Genomic DNA, 16,589 nt, shown 5'->3' with positions numbered 1-16,589 from the left:
AAATGCATAAAACTTTCCTCACCCTAATAAGTGAATAATTCGAAAAAGTGCCTAATAGAGTTCAACCATCTCTTCAAACTACAGATTTTATTGCTGTTTCTTGTCATATTAACCGCTTAACTGTTTTGCCCGAGTGCCATACGTGCATCGATTTATCGAATTTTGATAGTTGTAAGCAAAAAATAAACCATTCATAACGATTATAATTCAATATTAAAATTACTTCGAATGCATAGATAAGTCAAGTATTCGATGGATTTCCATTTGAATCAAAATAAGAAAATATTCCTGAAATAGAGGTTGTCATCTTAATAGATAGTAAAGAAAATAAAACAGTTAAGTGGTTAACACTGCGAAAGTGATATGTATTATCAGAATTGTTGCTAATTTATAAAAATCATCTTTTCTAGTAAAAACATCGGACGAAATTTTATAACATCCTGAAAGAGTTTTTAAAGCACTAAAATTTAAGATTTCCTTGATCATATTTAGATTACCAGAAGTAATATATTGCATGAGAAATATCTCAAGATTACTAAAGTTATCCGATACAGGAAAAAAAATCGATACAAAATTTTATGACATCAACAAATTAAAAAGGTGGATTTAAAAGTTTGACAAAAACAAGATAGGCAAACTTTAAAAGCCTGATAAAGGGAAAGGTTCTTCTGATTTTTTTTTCAAAAAATTAATTAAAGTTACAAATCAAATGCTTTCTTATTGGAAGATTTGTCACGGAATAAGCAAGAAAAATATTTTTTTATAAAACAATTGCTGTCATCGTTATTTTTATATCCAAAAAGGATTAAACTTACGTTGAAAGTGAAAATTTCATATTTTTTCATACAAGATTAGATTACTAAAAAGGCAAAACAAGCAACTGCATAGGGACCTTGAAACTTTCAGGGCTGGATTTTTTTTGGTTATATTTTTAGGGTAATCAAATTTTGTACTTTTCAATGAATTATAAAAGCTATGCACTCAAACATATCCAAATTAGCGCTTTGCACTTAGAAAAGTAATAGTAATAAGTTATAAAGTAAAAAAAATAAAATGCAAGGATTAATAAATAAAACGTCAGAATTATGTTCAGTCCTTGAATGGTATACGAGAGGAATCATTCGAGTCCAAAGGGTCAATAAATAAAATATTAGAATTATGTGCCATCTTGAATGGTACCTGAGAGGAACTCTTCGAGTGCAAAGACTTAAATTGCATACCATTTAAATTTCTCAGCATTTTCTTATGTTTATATTTTCATGTTTAGAAATTCAATGTAAAATTCTTTATGGTCCAATTTTTAAAATTTTGGTCGATTCATTCACAACTTTGTCAGAAGTGATTTCCAACTAAACGTTTTGCATCAATATGTTGAATTATCGGCAACTTAAAGACAGTCCATAAGGAGGTTTTAATTTAATCATTAAAAAAATTCACTAATTCCAGAAGTTTGGAAAGAAAAATGAAAGTCCTACATTGCCTTAAGGTCCCAAAAAAAGCTTAAAGCCAACCTTGATTTTACATAAAGAATTATATTTATTGGTCACCAGACTTTGAAATAATCCAAGATAAATGAGCTTAAGTAATTAGGAATATAAATTACTATTTCATGGATTTCACAGACAAGATGAGAAAGTTTTCCTTATTGCTTACTAGCCGCCTTTGGCGACCAGCTGGTTCACCTAAATGAATGGTTGCTAAAATTTAAATATTTTGTAAAACTACGTCTTAATGATTTTTTCTCCAAAATATTTTTACATTACTAAACATTTACGATACGAAACTTGTATATGCTATTCTAGGGTTCATTTTCTGATATTTGTTATTTTTTCATCTTTTAATTATTTTTTTTAAATATTTAATTAAATAATAAAAAAATTATGACAAACCTTTATGCCTTTCCTTGATTTTAGCTTTACTTCTAAAATAATTATTGCACTAAAATATTTTATATGCCAATTTAAGGTTCAAACACATATTTTCAGATACTAATTTAAATATTGCATGATATATTGTTTCATTTTCAGATTTTAAAAGAATCCATATTCATGCAAGATCACATGGCATCACTTAAGTCTTTTCTTATCTATGAGGGAGATCTAATCGCCTCAGACGACCAGCTGGTTCGTCGAGCATAATGACCAACCATATTTAATTTCACCTAAATAACTTGGATACAATTCATGTCCATGATTCCACCAAATTGACAAAAATTAAAGCCGTGGTTTTTTAATTTTATTATTTAAGTTCCATTTATTGTGTAAATGAACCTTACTATTAGAGACCAGTTTTAACATCATGACGGTATTAAAAAAAGAAAATGTGCTTCATCTGTTTCCTAAATTTAGGGGTATTGTAATATTGCAACTCTACTTTTATTCGTCTCACATATTTATAGAACGTAACCATTTTACTTTGATTTTCAACAATGGAAGAAAATCATACGATTAAATATTTAATGAAATAATAAAAGCATCTTGAATTTCAGGGCAATAAGATAATATATTGTTAAAAATGAAACAAGATTTTTTTTTTTTAAACTGCCAAATTCACAAAAAAAAGAGAAAAAAAAATTGAACGACTATTAAATTGGTGTCATTACAAAGACAATTTCTGTAAATTTTAAAGCGGTGTAATATTCATTTTTGTGCGATAATATTTTCAGAAATTATCGTTGGAAAACACCAAAATTCAGTTCAATTTTTAATTAATCAAAATTTCAAAAAAAAAAATCACTCCGAGGTGCACCTTTTGACCTCCAGGGTATAAATATGCCAAATTTGTTAACTGTAGGTCAAACTTGTAGAACAACATACACACACACTCATTATTATTAAAAAATAGATATAGATAATTTGCAGCAAAAAAAAAAAAAAAAAAAAAAAAAAAAAACAGAAAGTGATGCAACTGTATTCCAATATATAACAGACTTCTTGCGTTATGTTAATAATTGTAATGCCTTCTTGTATATTATTTTGCAAAAGAAAACTGTTGTCTTAATTTTGCATTAGAGAACTCTTACGTTCTTACATTATTATTTGCAAATTCGATCTTCCCATTAATAATTATTTTATCTTCTCCCAAACAAAAAAAAGGGGCAAAATTTACTATCTCGAAAAACATAAGATTTTTCAAAATTTTTAGCAATCATTTTTTTATATAAAGAGCAATAATTGTTTAATTATTATTATATTTTCAATCTAATTTTTCTCTCTCAGAAAATATCTTCAGGTTCCTGAAGAAAATATTCAATGTTTCTAATTTTTCGCCTTAACCCGTAATTTTATACATGAATTTCCTCACGCGACCAGAGACATGGAGTGAAAATGACTCCATTGTTATTTTTCTTTTTTTGACTCTTGTAAAAAGCATTGGAATTTATTTTGGAAACAATACTTTCTGAAAATCATGTATTAACCAAAAGTATTAAAAATATTAATATTAAAAGTGTAAATGTTATAATATTAAATGTTGGGAAAAGGTTATAAGAAAAAACCTAAACAATCTTTTAACGAGTATTTACTTAGTTTAGATATTACGGAATTACATTAATATTAATAACCGTTAGAATTTAACAAGCAAAAATAAAGAATACTTTAAAATATAATTTTAAGAATATTTCTTTATTCCCTTTGCATTATTCAAATTAAAGGCAGTTTCAGAGACGTGGAGTCAATGACTCCATAAATAGCAACAAAAACTTTAGAAAAGAATAACTCGGTTACTCAGTTTTGCAAAAATATTGTTGAAAAAACAACTTGAAGGTATTGAAATGATTATATTCAAGGGCAAAATACCATGTGATAATCAAAGCTAATGAACAACTCCGAGTCATTTTGACTTCCGTCTCCAGTTACGGGTTAAACTTCTCACGATTCGACTTATTTTCCCGATTAACCTCATTTTAGGGGGAAAAGATACCCATAAATAACTATACAATTATATCTCAAATGTATTATTAATGTTGGAAATTACCTAATTAATCTTCTATAATAAAGTTGCGGGCGGGGGGGGGGATACGAATATTCTTAAATCAGGGACTTAATCTTTAATTTCTTAAATTCATAAAAGTGAGCTTAAATCCTGAAGTTTGGTGGGTGAATTTTACTCTTTAATTTTTCTGATAAACAAATATAGAGGAAATATTCCATAGTAGCCTGGTGGTAAGATCTTGACTTCGAAACCGGATGGTTCCCGGTTCAAGACACGATTAAACCGAAGAACCACCGTGTAAGCGGGTTTGGTGCACATTAAATCTGTCGGGGCCGAACGTACTTCCCCTGGTATGGTGTGGCGTGGTGTGGAGAGTGGTGCCAGCTCAGGTGTCATCCTCGTCACCTGAGGGAGGTTCAAAATTATGAAGTTCGTATCAAAATAGCCCTAGAGTTGCTTTAAAATGGGACGTTAATGTAACTAAACTAAATTAGGATATATTTCTGCTAGCAATACGAGCGTAGTAAATGCTTTAAGAAATATTCAATAATTATAAAAACAATTACGATTTGTCAAAAAGAAAGATTTCAAACAATGCATTTGCCAGACGAAATAAAAATGTTAAAAAAATATATTAAAACAAATCTCATATTTAAAAACAGATTCTAAATTTTCTGTCTTCTAACTGCATTATATTAATAGTATTTATGGTTTATTTAATGTTATTTTTCCCCAAACGTGCAGGGTCGCTAATAAAAATAAAATTCAAAATATTTATCTACTTTAATGAAAATAATCATCTGTTTCTAAATAACCGATTTGTTACAACAGAGATAGAGAAAAGGTTAAAATAAGTGATAAGCAAAAATTATGCTTTTCGAGAATATATATAAAGATGCGATTAAAAAAAAAATTTACGAAATAAGTAGAGGATAGAAGCAAAAACAGATTGAAAACTTGCCTTTTTTTAATATTTCCTATAGCGGTCAGCTCTATAGCTCCGAGAGGGAGAAATCCAGTTTTATTTATGTATTATTTCGCCTCACGCACTTAGAGATTTGAAGTTCTAAATTCTGCTTAACGACGGTGAAAATTGAACTTCTAGCTTCAGTTCAGATATCGAAGAACGATTTTGGTTTTCTCAACCGCATCACGGTTATAGAATGTCAATTATATCTCGATTACTTTTAATTTCAAACAGTACTCGAAATTTTAGTAAATAAAAGCTAATGAATGTTATGTAAAAAGAAATAATAAAATTTTGAAATAATTGCTAGAGCGGCACAACAGCCAAAACGGATGAACGCAGAAAGCTAAGCATTTATAGATGAGTTGTATAAACGTTCCGTTTGAAGACAACACTAGTGACTTATTTCAGGGCGGAATTCGTGATCTTGGACCTCGGACAAATGACGAGGACCACACCTGAGTTAGCAACTTCGTATCACATCAGCGGGTTAATGTCTGGTCCGCGGTGTCAGTTTTAGCATGCACTAAGCCAGCATATACGATGAACCTTCAACAGAATCGGGGTTCAAACCTTGCGCTTCCCGGTTTCGAAGCCGAGATTTTACCGCTAAACCACTGTGGTCTATGCATTTGTAGAAATAAAGAAGTTCTTTTTGGAGTAAGCTCAAAAAAATTGTCAAATAATTAAATTTACTTAAAAGTAACACAAGAACGATTTTTGCAGAATAAAATTCCCATAATAGAAATAAAGTATAATAAATATGCTCATTAATAGAAATATTTATAGCTCACGAGTTCATCAAGGTTTTCTCTGCGAAGCTGCTTCGTGGTTACTTCTCTCCAAGATTTTGGATGTCATTTGTCTCGAAAAAATTTTTGTCATTCAATAAAGAACACCATGTTTCTAAGACAACAAATCATCTACTTTGTACAATGATATTTCGCAGAGTCTTATGGTTGCGATCCATTGGTGCCTGGTTTAAGTCAACTTTTGAAAAGACTATTATATGTACTAAGTTAGTAATTGAATTTCTTTAAAACAAGTTCAATAAAAGCTGAAGAATTTCATTCATTGTTATTTAACATTTGAATAAGTCGCTAATTATGAACTTTTGTTCCCAGAAGTTCTTGCAAGACAAAGATAATGAATAATTAGAAAAAATAACCACATAAAAGTTCTATAGTATAGAAAATCTTAGAGTAATAATTTATTAATTATCTTTAATCAGAGTGAAGAATCCTAAAAACTCTTACGAAATTAGAAAACTATACGTTGTAAAGATAAATTATTTTTTTCTTATATACATAGAGAATAAATTCAAGCAGAAGAGCGAAAAGCACGGCTTTGTAAAAGCTAAAACTTAAATGTTTTGTGATTTCACTTTTTCGTCTAAATAAGGGAAATATTTATAAACAAATTTTTGAATACAGCTTTAAGAACAGAAATTTCTAAGATTTTGTAAATTTTTTGTTCCCCCTCTTCCCAATTCAAAGAAACCTTACCAATCTTTTTCAGGCATTTGCTTAAAGACATTCCATTTATTAAGTAGAGACACTTAGGGCTCAACGTAAACACGTATTCGAATAGGGTGATTAAGGTTCGATTCCGGAGGATTTGCGAAAAGGGACAGCTTCAATTCCCACAAGTCATTTGCCTCCGGCAGATTGAGGGATTACTTCAGAGAAAATCCCTCTTTGATTGTTCTCGACCTCAAATATTAAAGGACTTACATCTGGGATGTTGGAGGAAGGACGGTTTATTGAACTCTTTCGTGACTTTTTTCCTTACTTTCTTAGATAGGAAGTAAAAATAATGATAATAATACTAAAGTAATATGGGAAAAATAATCGATATTAAAATTTTGGTGATTTTCCGCTTTTAAGACTTTTTTTAAGTCCTGAAAAAACAGGTGTTTGAAATTATATTTTTCATCTGTCTTTGAACGATAACTCAAAAACATTTTGAGCTAGGCAGATGAAATGTGTTGTCTATATCATGCTTATAGATTTCTATCAAATTTTAAATGCAATTCACACACAAGAAGTTTAGCAGCCTTTTTGTATTCGATAACTACAAAACGTAAAGAGTTATAAATAGAATTGGGTACACAATTTAGCGTCTAACATGCACATATCTATTAAATTTTGAATCAAAACTCTCAACGGATTGTTCATCTTATGTTCATTTGCATATTTAGCTAGTAAGCTTCAAAATAATTTTTTTATTTTACAGCTGGTTCGCACAATCAAACAGGGTTTAGTTATATTAACATCTCGTTTTAAAGCAGCACTAAGGCTATTTTGGGATGGACGTCGTAATTTTGAACCTCGTTCAAATGACGAGGACGACACTTGAATTGACACAACCTCTCCACACCGCACCACACCAGCAGGAGGACGTTTGGCCATGACGGATTTAACATGCAACAGACACCGTTACACGACGGTTCTTCGGTAGAATTGGGTCACGAACTTGAAACCCTCCGGTTGCGAAGCCGAGATTTTACGACCAGTCCATCGCGGTCCCCAATCAAATAGAGTACAGCAGTATTAGAAGAAATAATGTGAGCGATCTCGTAAAAATTAACTGCGTCAAAAATTAATATTTCGTATATACATACTCTTATACTAAATTAGGAATTTTGTATAAACTAGAACTAGTAACTACTAGTTCAGTGTATTATACTTTAGTGTCTTAATAAACATTTTTACACTAAGATAATTCATAGAGATTTCCATATTTTTATACATTTTCTTGAACCATTTTATCATACTTTTTCACTCAGATTATTTTACCCTTACAGAACAGTTGACCGCCTTTCAAGAATTCGAACCTCGTGAAATGAACAAGATTGGTGGCCGCTTAGTGGAGCTGCGAGACAAAGCGAGAACAATCGCAAATGAAGCGGCGCAACTAGTTAGGAAAAACGATCCCGACTACAGTTCATGTAAGTCGACACACTTTTAATGATGATATGCATATATGTGCTACACAATTTTCAATACCTTACTGTACGAATATACGAAATTTCAATACCATCTATACAAAATATTCGAAGAGAAAGCACCTACTGTAATCGTCAAGACATTCCAACTCGAGAATGTACAGAATCTACATGCTTCAGACTTTCCCTAATCTAAACAAACACATTTTTTTTTTTTTGAAATTATGTCTGTCTGTGAAAATGATAACTCAAATATTTTGAACTGGAGAATGAAATTTAGTATGATCATTTTTACACCGAATTTCATCTTTCTACACAAGTTTGAACGAAATCCATTTGCAGAATGTCTGTTTTTTCTGAGAGCAAATGAGCAAAATAACTACAAAACGAAAGAGTTAATTGCAAAAAATGTAGTACACAGTTTTAGTATCTAATGTGTAGATCCATGTGAAATTTTGAAATGAATCCGTCAACAAGTGGACTGTCTGTCGTTATGTACATTTACATACCAAATTTATTATCCAAAATTATTCTGAGTCAAATTTTGATACAAATTGGTTGACAAAATGTGATCTTCCAAGATTTGGTTTTAGGTATTATACTACTAAGCAGAAAACGCTCTAAATGGGATTCTAAAGACAAAAATCCGAGTATCCATGGCCTGGCGTCCTATTGGCACAAGATATTGTACGATATCTCAAGGATGATATCCGATATTCTGAATGACGGCCAACATCCTGTGGATTTCGCAACGTTGGACATTTTGTGCCAACAGAGAGCATACAAAATATTGTACAAAATCCACAATTTTTATGTTGGATGGGTAAAGGGATAACTTTTTTATTAGGAAATAAGCTAGAAATACCACTACAGCTAGTTCATTTAAATTACAAGTTAAAAAATCACTTCATTATAATTTCTCGATCTTCACTTAGACGCCAAGTAATCATATTTTCCAAATAATAAGCTAAAATCAAAAGTTTTGCTGCATTATAATTTGATATAAATGTTGAATTAATTAAATGTAAAATATCATCTTTATTCTTAAATGAGTGGATAAAGCAGAATTTTTGAAAACAGAAGTTGTCCTATAATTAAGCAGCAGAGAAAGGAAAACAGTTAAGAGGTTAAAAGGAGGTCAAATGGAACTATATAATTCAATGAGTGGCTAGGAAAACTCAATGAGTGGCTAGGAAAACTGTCATAACGAAATGGTGTTCAGCTAATTTGATGTCCAATCCCGATTTTGTTAATCGAATAAGCATATTTTTCAAATAATAAACTAAGATTAATCCATTTACAGAGGTTATATTTTGTGTGTGGTATCTGAAGTGCTCTTCGGATTCTTAGTTGAAACAATATGATAACAATCTTTTAACAAACGATATAATCTAATTAGTAAATGGATGAAAAAGGCAACACATTTAAAGGGTAAAATGAAATAATATCTCCTTGCTGGTGATTCAAGTTAAGAATAGAAGGAAAAAAATGCATTTTTATCACTACGAGCACTTAAATAATCCTAATTAAGATTCAAAAGCAACTATTAATTGATATATTTAATCAGAACTCAATTTGTAAAATTATTAACCTATATAAGTTTAATAAAACTAAACTTAAATTGAAAGTAGTCTTAATTTCATAGAACTCCTCTCATTTTCATTAGATACTTAAAGACATACAAGGTGGTCACAAAACCCTTCTCTGATAACAAAAAAATATTGTAAAATAGTTATAATTTGGCAAAAAGCTCTTTCAATAAATTTGTAAAGATATTTATGAAATTCATAATATAACCACTTACACTAGTAAATTTTTATGCGAGCATCCTTGGTAGCTCGAAGAGAACCAGGGTGACCTTCTCTCCATGCAGTGTCCACCATTTCGGTTGTTACACTAATCACAACATCTATGATCCTAACTGTGAATGCGTCAATATCTTCAACTAGTGTTGCAAAACGCACTGTCTTTTATGTAATCCCAAAATTGGCATTATTTAATAATGGTCGATATGAATTCATAGAACCAAATAATGTAGTGAGCTTTCTCCTTCGTTGATGCCACTTTAATAACAATAAAATATAAAAACACAATTACTGCATTAGTTGCACTATCAGTTAGACTAAAAAACATTAAGAACAAAACGATTCCATGGTAAAAATTTTATAGTATTATATTCAATAATACTATAAAATATTCAATAATTTTTGGAATAATTTTTTCTGTAATAAGGAAAAGACTTATGTCATCCTTTTATATTGTGCCTCTCACCTATGTTGCGGCCATTGCGAGGCTTTATTTACGGTCAATATAGGTCATTAAGTAATAAACATTAGGCATTAAAACTTTATTGTAATCTATTTCCTGTGAATAAAAAGTTGTTATTAAACTGAAGCTCAATAATGCCTTTCGCCCTTTCGAAATTAGACCGTAATATAATTTGATATGAAAGCCAACGTATATTATAAACCTATTGGCACAACATACTGTCCGATATTCCTCATGCTATTCGATATTCTGAATGAGGACCAATATCATGAAGGTATCGCAACCATATGATTGGGCATTTTGTGGTGATAAAGGATAGTTTTCTTTTAATTTGTAATTAATTTGAGCTGCTTATTCTCTTTGATAGCCATTGGTCGTGTGATGGACCCCAGCAAACGGCTCTTGTGGCAGAGCAGTCGCCCCACTGATCGATCCTTGATACAAGCCCCGGTGCCCTGTGCCCTCTCCGCTTTCAACGAGACGGACTCGGACCACTGCCTGCAGCAGATACTTGGAAAAGGGTAATGCAATATTTTCATTTCACCAAACGAAACTTCTTTTAATAAAGGTTGAGGGTATTTCTAAAAGATTATGTTTTTGTAAGGAATTAACTCCATTTCCAATGTTTTGAATTACGAAAACTAAGAAGGAAATTGTTCCTAGGATTAACACGTTCACGACCACGTGTCTCACAAACAATTCAGTGGTTCACACCATTTTCTAATTGTACTAAACCATCTATACAGATTGGTGACTTCTTCTCTATTATAGTCAAAGGATTGCAAAGAATGGGTCATCTAATTAGATAGGTGGCCTGAATGTCAAGGTTGAGCCTTAACATTGAGTGTGTTAAATATGCTTTATCTCAAAGCTTATATAAATTGCAACCTAATTATTAATAATTGGTGGTGAGGAAATTCCTTTCTGTTTTCAGTATAAAGAAAAAAATTTAATTTTCTGAAAGAAAATTACAATGAATGCTCAAGAAAAATTTCCTCGATTTTTGAGCTGATGGACCTAGCAAAATAATATAAAAGACTTCCGCCAAATTCAATAGTAACTTTTTACTTTCTTGTATAAGTAGTTAACTAAGAGAAAATATTGGAATTGCCAAAAAAAAGTAATTGACTATCTGCCGATATTTTCAAGTTTGTGAACGATGGTTGGTTGATTAATTTTGGTTTAACGGCACAAAAGCCAAAGATGACCAACCACATCGCGCCAATTACATGGTTTGAATGGAAACTTTGTTACGAAAAGAGCAACTTAAACAGAGTTGATACGATAACAAGAACTTTCATTTAAATAACTGTAATCGAAACGCCAAGATGCGAGTTTATGTTTCGTTTAGTTATATTAACATCCCATTTTTTAAGCAACACTAGGGTTATTTTGGGAGGGACTTCGTAATTTTGAACCGCGGTCAGATGACGAGGGAGACACCTGAAGTGGCACCCCCCTCCCCACACTTCCGCACCACATCAGTGGGGCGAGTTTATGAAAACAAAAATTAATGGGAAATAAAACCTACTATGTAATATGATAAAAGCCAGAAATCCTAAAAAAAATTGAAAAAGGGAATTGATGAGAAAGTTCGCTTACCAGAATGAAAAATTAAAATAAGTCACACGATGAGATTGAAGCGAAGGGCACTGAGTTACGATAAGCACAATTGCAAGACCAGTACTACATGCTGGGATGTGGGTGCTCTTTCACTAAAAGAATGCATTTGTGAGTGAAATGAATGTGCCCGATGCCAATTCGGATCAGTTTCACATCTGTTACTCATATAAGGACAAAGAGCGTTTCTGCATAGAATAACTCAAAAAGGCAACAATGTAGATAAATAAAATTCGTTATAAGGTCTTGACATCCCAATTGTAAGCTTGCATCAAATTTTGAACCTAATGAATCGAAGGAAAGGAGCCCCAAAAGTATAACAGAAAACACAAAATGGGCCATATCCTGTTAGTAAAGTCGAGGGTATGACACCCCTGCTAGTTCTTTAAGGCGATAAAATATTTTTTTTTAATTCCAATATTGAATTGCATCCACTTTGTTAAGCAGATCCGAGCTCCCGTGTCAAATGAGCGAACGCTGCCTAGAAACGATGTCTTCCCCACGACAGCAGGGTTATATCCTCACGCATCAAGTGCTCTACTGGGAGATGCTGCAAATGGTAAGAGTATAGTTACCACTTATATACCGTAAACTTGCTTTGATTTGTATTTCATAAAAGTATAATTAAAAATGTATTTAAATTCTTTTATCTTCAAACTACCTCAAGTAAAAATAAATTTAGAAAAACCGCTCAAATTATATCTTAATGATAAGTAGCCTTAATTTGAAAGACAAATTAAGGCTACTTAGGGTGTCGGCTACTAATCCTTTGTATCAATAGCGGTAACCAAATATCAATCAATCTACCAAATATCAATAGCGTTAATTTAGCGTTAACCAATAATTTAGCTATTTGATGTACTAATTCTTATCACAAAAATAAAAAAAAGTATTATTTTAAACGTTACTTGCAGAAAATTAAATTAACTTCTATTTCTATAGGTTAACTGTGCTTTCAAAGCAACAATTAAATTGCGGATTTCAGTCCAGTTATTTTGAAATGAATGGCAACATTTTATTCTCGACGTTTGCAAAAATTTTATTCTCGAAAATGATGAATACAAACGACCAGTGCTGATTATTCTAGAGATCATATGGTATAAAAATTATCGAAGTCGATAAAATGGTTGTGGCAGGGGACTCTGTTGAAGTTTTTTTTCATAGGGAATGCATATTGATACTGTGCTTTGACCTTTCTCTCGAAAATAGAAAGCAGTGGGCGGCCAATGGTGATGTTTCTAGGGTCCATAAGTGTTCATATGAAATAAAAGTTCCGGAAATAGGACCAGTAACTGGGCTGGGGAAGGGACTGGTCTTTTACTTTTGCTAATTATTTTAATTATATGGATAACAATTCTTTATTTATGATAAATTTTTTGCAATCATTAACTTTCATAGTAGAACAGATTCTGCATTATTATTTCTAATTAACAGGGGGCATGGTTGTAATTAGAACATGAAATCTTCTGTCATTCCTAATGAACTTCAAACAAATTCACTTATGTCATTTCTGGTATTAAAAAGCAGAATTTATCATAATATCAATCAAAATTATTTTACCGTGAAATGAGAGTATTTATAATGAGAAATTCTGGTTACTTTTCAATGAACGCCTTTAAGATTTATTTTTTAGAATTAAATTTGACCAAATGATGTGAACAAGTTTTCTGTCCCTAGCACGACTGTGTGCGAGATGTATCCGATGCTCTGAAAGTGTCTCTGTGCTCCAACGTCCTCAGGGATGCCGAGAAGATAGCAGACGCTCGCTTTCCGAGGACACACAGGGATCTCTTCCTGGAACAGAGTAATATATTTCATAATTCTGCAAGAAAATTAACATCGTATATACACTATCTACCAAAAAGTAATTGGACATCTGTGATAAAAGAGATAAACACAATTTATTCGTATTCAATAGTTGATAGAGCCTCCACTTGAGGCAATTATAGACTTAAATCTCCAAGGCATGCCTTCCACAAGTGTTTGGACGATAAGCAATGGTATTTTCTTACCATTCGTCTAGGAGAAAACATGAAAGTTCTTTCACCGATTTCGGACATTTGCTGCACTTCTTAATTCGGCGATCCAACTTGCCCCAGAGATTTTCTATAGGATTGAAGTCTAGACTCTGGGCAGGCCAGGTCTGTTAGTTCATTCCAATAAATGGCAGACCTTGCAGTATTACAAGTGTCATTGTCATCCAGGAAATAACAATGATTCAATCCGTAAAATTGCCTCATCGTAGGAAGTACATTATTTCTAGAATAGTGGAGTACGAGTCGGCATTGAATTTGCCATGAATTGGGATCAAGGGTCTCCAGTCCATGCCACGAGAAACATCCCCAGACCCTAATTCCACCTCCGCCAAATTTTACTGTAGGCACAATGCATCCCGGCAAAAGGCATTATCCATACATACGCCAAAGCCATACTCTGTCATCAGACTTGTTGAGATTGAACCTTGATTCATTACTCCAGAGAACCTGTTTCCATTCATCTACGGTCTAATTTCGACATACCTTGCACCACCTCAACCGAGCAGAGATTTTGGATTTTGTAATGAAAGGTTTATGTGAGACAACACAATCATGGAAACCAAGCAAATGTGCTTCCTTGCGAATAGTATTTATCAAAACAATAGGCAGACCGGAAAAACAATGCAAAACCAGATACTTGTTGGAATTCCAGGAGAATATGGATCATCGGTTTGGAGCTGTTTTCCTAATTTCTTTGGACAGCACTCCTCGATCTCTATCTCTTAGTTTCGTGGGTTTGCCGGGTCGAAGCACATTCCGACAATCACCACTCATCTTCTACTTCTTAATCACAAAAGCCACTGTCGATTTTAGGAATGTTTAACTCACCAAATATGCCTCTTAATGAATGGCAATTTCTATGATATTCGATAATCACGTCTCTCTCGAAGTCAGACAGCTCTGAATTTCGAGTCATCTTGCATGCGACTAATGCCAATAATGTTTCCTACGCGAAATTTAAATACAGAAGACATGACGATGATCGGGATCACTGATATCCTCGTTTGTTTGGGTGTCCAAATACTTATTCGTAAATAGTGTATGTTTATGAGAATAACATCATGAGGTATGGCCCTTCGAATGTTATTATTTTCCTCCTTACAACTAAATGATTTCATGGTAAAAATCTATCTGTTACAAATTACCTTTTTATTTTAAATACTTGTTCCAGAGTATTACGAAAGGCAGCAATAAAACATTACCGGATAGTTGAATATTTATTTCTAGAGTTTCAATTATCAAAATTATATCAATCATTAAAAATATTTTTTACAATTTATATTATTTAATCCATTTATTATATCTTATTTAAATTAAAATCAATTTATTTATTATTGAGAGTAAGACAATATATTTATTCTTGATAAATCCTAAGTACCTTCAAAATCAAATTTGATATCTTCTAAATGTCTATATTCCCTCAGCAGCAGTAATACAGAAGCTGACGAAGCTTTAGTCTAAGTAGTGTTCGTGCTTTCTAGATTAAGCACAGAATGGAACCTTTCGATCATAGAGTGTAAGCATAAGTTTGCCATTTGATAATCTCTAGGGAGAAAATTATATTTTATGTTAGGTAAATTTGGCTTTTCTTTTCTTTCAAAAGAATGATTTGTACGTGAAAAGCTAGCACTAGAATTTGTTCATATATAATTATTTTCTTGTTAAATAGACAAAATTAGCTTTCTTTTCATTTTATTGTCCAACTCACAACAAATATACACATATAGCACCATCTATCTGCAGGCAGGAATACGACTTTTAATAAATGGTTCTTTACCATGAAATCATATATTAATCTACAATTTGTATTACAATTTTTTTGGGGGGGGGCCATAAGTTATAGTCCCATATATATGCACGAAAAATTGTGTAATAGTATAATTATATTCAAATTATGTTTTGTTTTGAAAATACATAATTTGAGTATAATTTGATACGTTTATTGATGCGTTTTTATTAATTGATTTAATTGATACGTATATTTATCAATTGATACATTTTTGAAACGTAATTGATACTTTTTAAAACGTTATTGACATGGAAACGCAACTGATATGTAATTGATACGTTTTTAAAAAAGGATATCGTTATAAAATGGCTTAAGATGACTTAATTAAAAAAATGACTAAGTAAATAACAGATTATTACTATATTTTTTATGTACGGTATTTCGTTATAATATAAAAACCAAATCAAAAATATAATCCTTCAAATATGACAGTTCTGTTCCGTTCATCTTACAAACGAGTTTCAAATTTCTTAGCTTGTAAAAAGAAAAGGAAAAAAGAATAAAGAAAAAGAAACACTGGATACTTGTTTTTTGCTAAACACTACATTATATATAAAATGAAACTAAACTGTCAGATGTACCAAATAAATTTTGGCGCAGAGTAGTAAAAATAAAATTCCAAAATCTCTAAATGGGGATCATGACAGCTAACGGGTTAAACAAATGACGTATTTTTAAGAATTTTTAAAAGATAACTGTATTTTAGAGATTTACACAGTAATTGCAGTAAGTTATTGAACAACTTGGAAGATTTTTAGATTTCATCAATGTAATGTGTAATGAAATGATATTAATGAATTTTACATTTTAACTAACCATCTTAAGATGACTGACAAATATTTTTCAGTCGGCTTATGCGGAATGTGGGGCTTTCGTGATTTCTACCGCAGTACCTGGTTCGATACCATCCTTTCCTGGCAACAGCCCTCTGGGTGCTACAACGACAGAGCAAAATGGTACTGCATAGGTAAGATATATATGTTAATAAAGTTAACTTCTATCACAGTACAGAATCCATATCATGAGCAC

The 16,589-nt window shown here is 31.8% G+C and overlaps 2 protein-coding genes across 4 annotated transcripts in view; one reads left to right on the top strand and one right to left on the bottom strand.

Moving 5' to 3' along the window:
* The window catches only part of LOC129988554 (uncharacterized), a 34,357-nt gene extending 24,550 nt beyond the window's left edge, over positions 1-9,807 (bottom strand). Inside the window, exon 1 of one of the 2 annotated variants that reach the window (XM_056096804.1) lies at positions 9,652-9,807. The gene's annotated coding sequence lies outside the window, so the exon portion shown is untranslated. The remainder of the gene's footprint in view (positions 1-9,651) is intronic. The other variant, XM_056096803.1, reaches the window with a different exon arrangement.
* Positions 1-16,589, top strand: part of LOC129988553 (UPF0764 protein C16orf89 homolog) — a 44,584-nt gene that overhangs the window by 24,387 nt on the left and 3,608 nt on the right. For both annotated transcript variants that reach the window (XM_056096802.1, XM_056096801.1), the window contains exons 2-6: positions 7,707-7,850; positions 10,483-10,636; positions 12,183-12,294; positions 13,413-13,539; positions 16,408-16,527. In XM_056096802.1, coding sequence (XP_055952777.1) covers positions 7,707-7,850; positions 10,483-10,636; positions 12,183-12,294; positions 13,413-13,539; positions 16,408-16,527 — 657 coding nt within the window. The remainder of the gene's footprint in view (positions 1-7,706; positions 7,851-10,482; positions 10,637-12,182; positions 12,295-13,412; positions 13,540-16,407; positions 16,528-16,589) is intronic.

This window comes from Argiope bruennichi, chromosome 10, assembly GCF_947563725.1.
Source record: "Argiope bruennichi chromosome 10, qqArgBrue1.1, whole genome shotgun sequence".
In the NCBI taxonomy this organism is placed as follows: Eukaryota; Metazoa; Arthropoda; class Arachnida; order Araneae; family Araneidae; genus Argiope; species Argiope bruennichi.
Note: the sequence above shows the minus strand (reverse complement) of the source record. Positions and strands in the feature narration are given on the sequence as shown.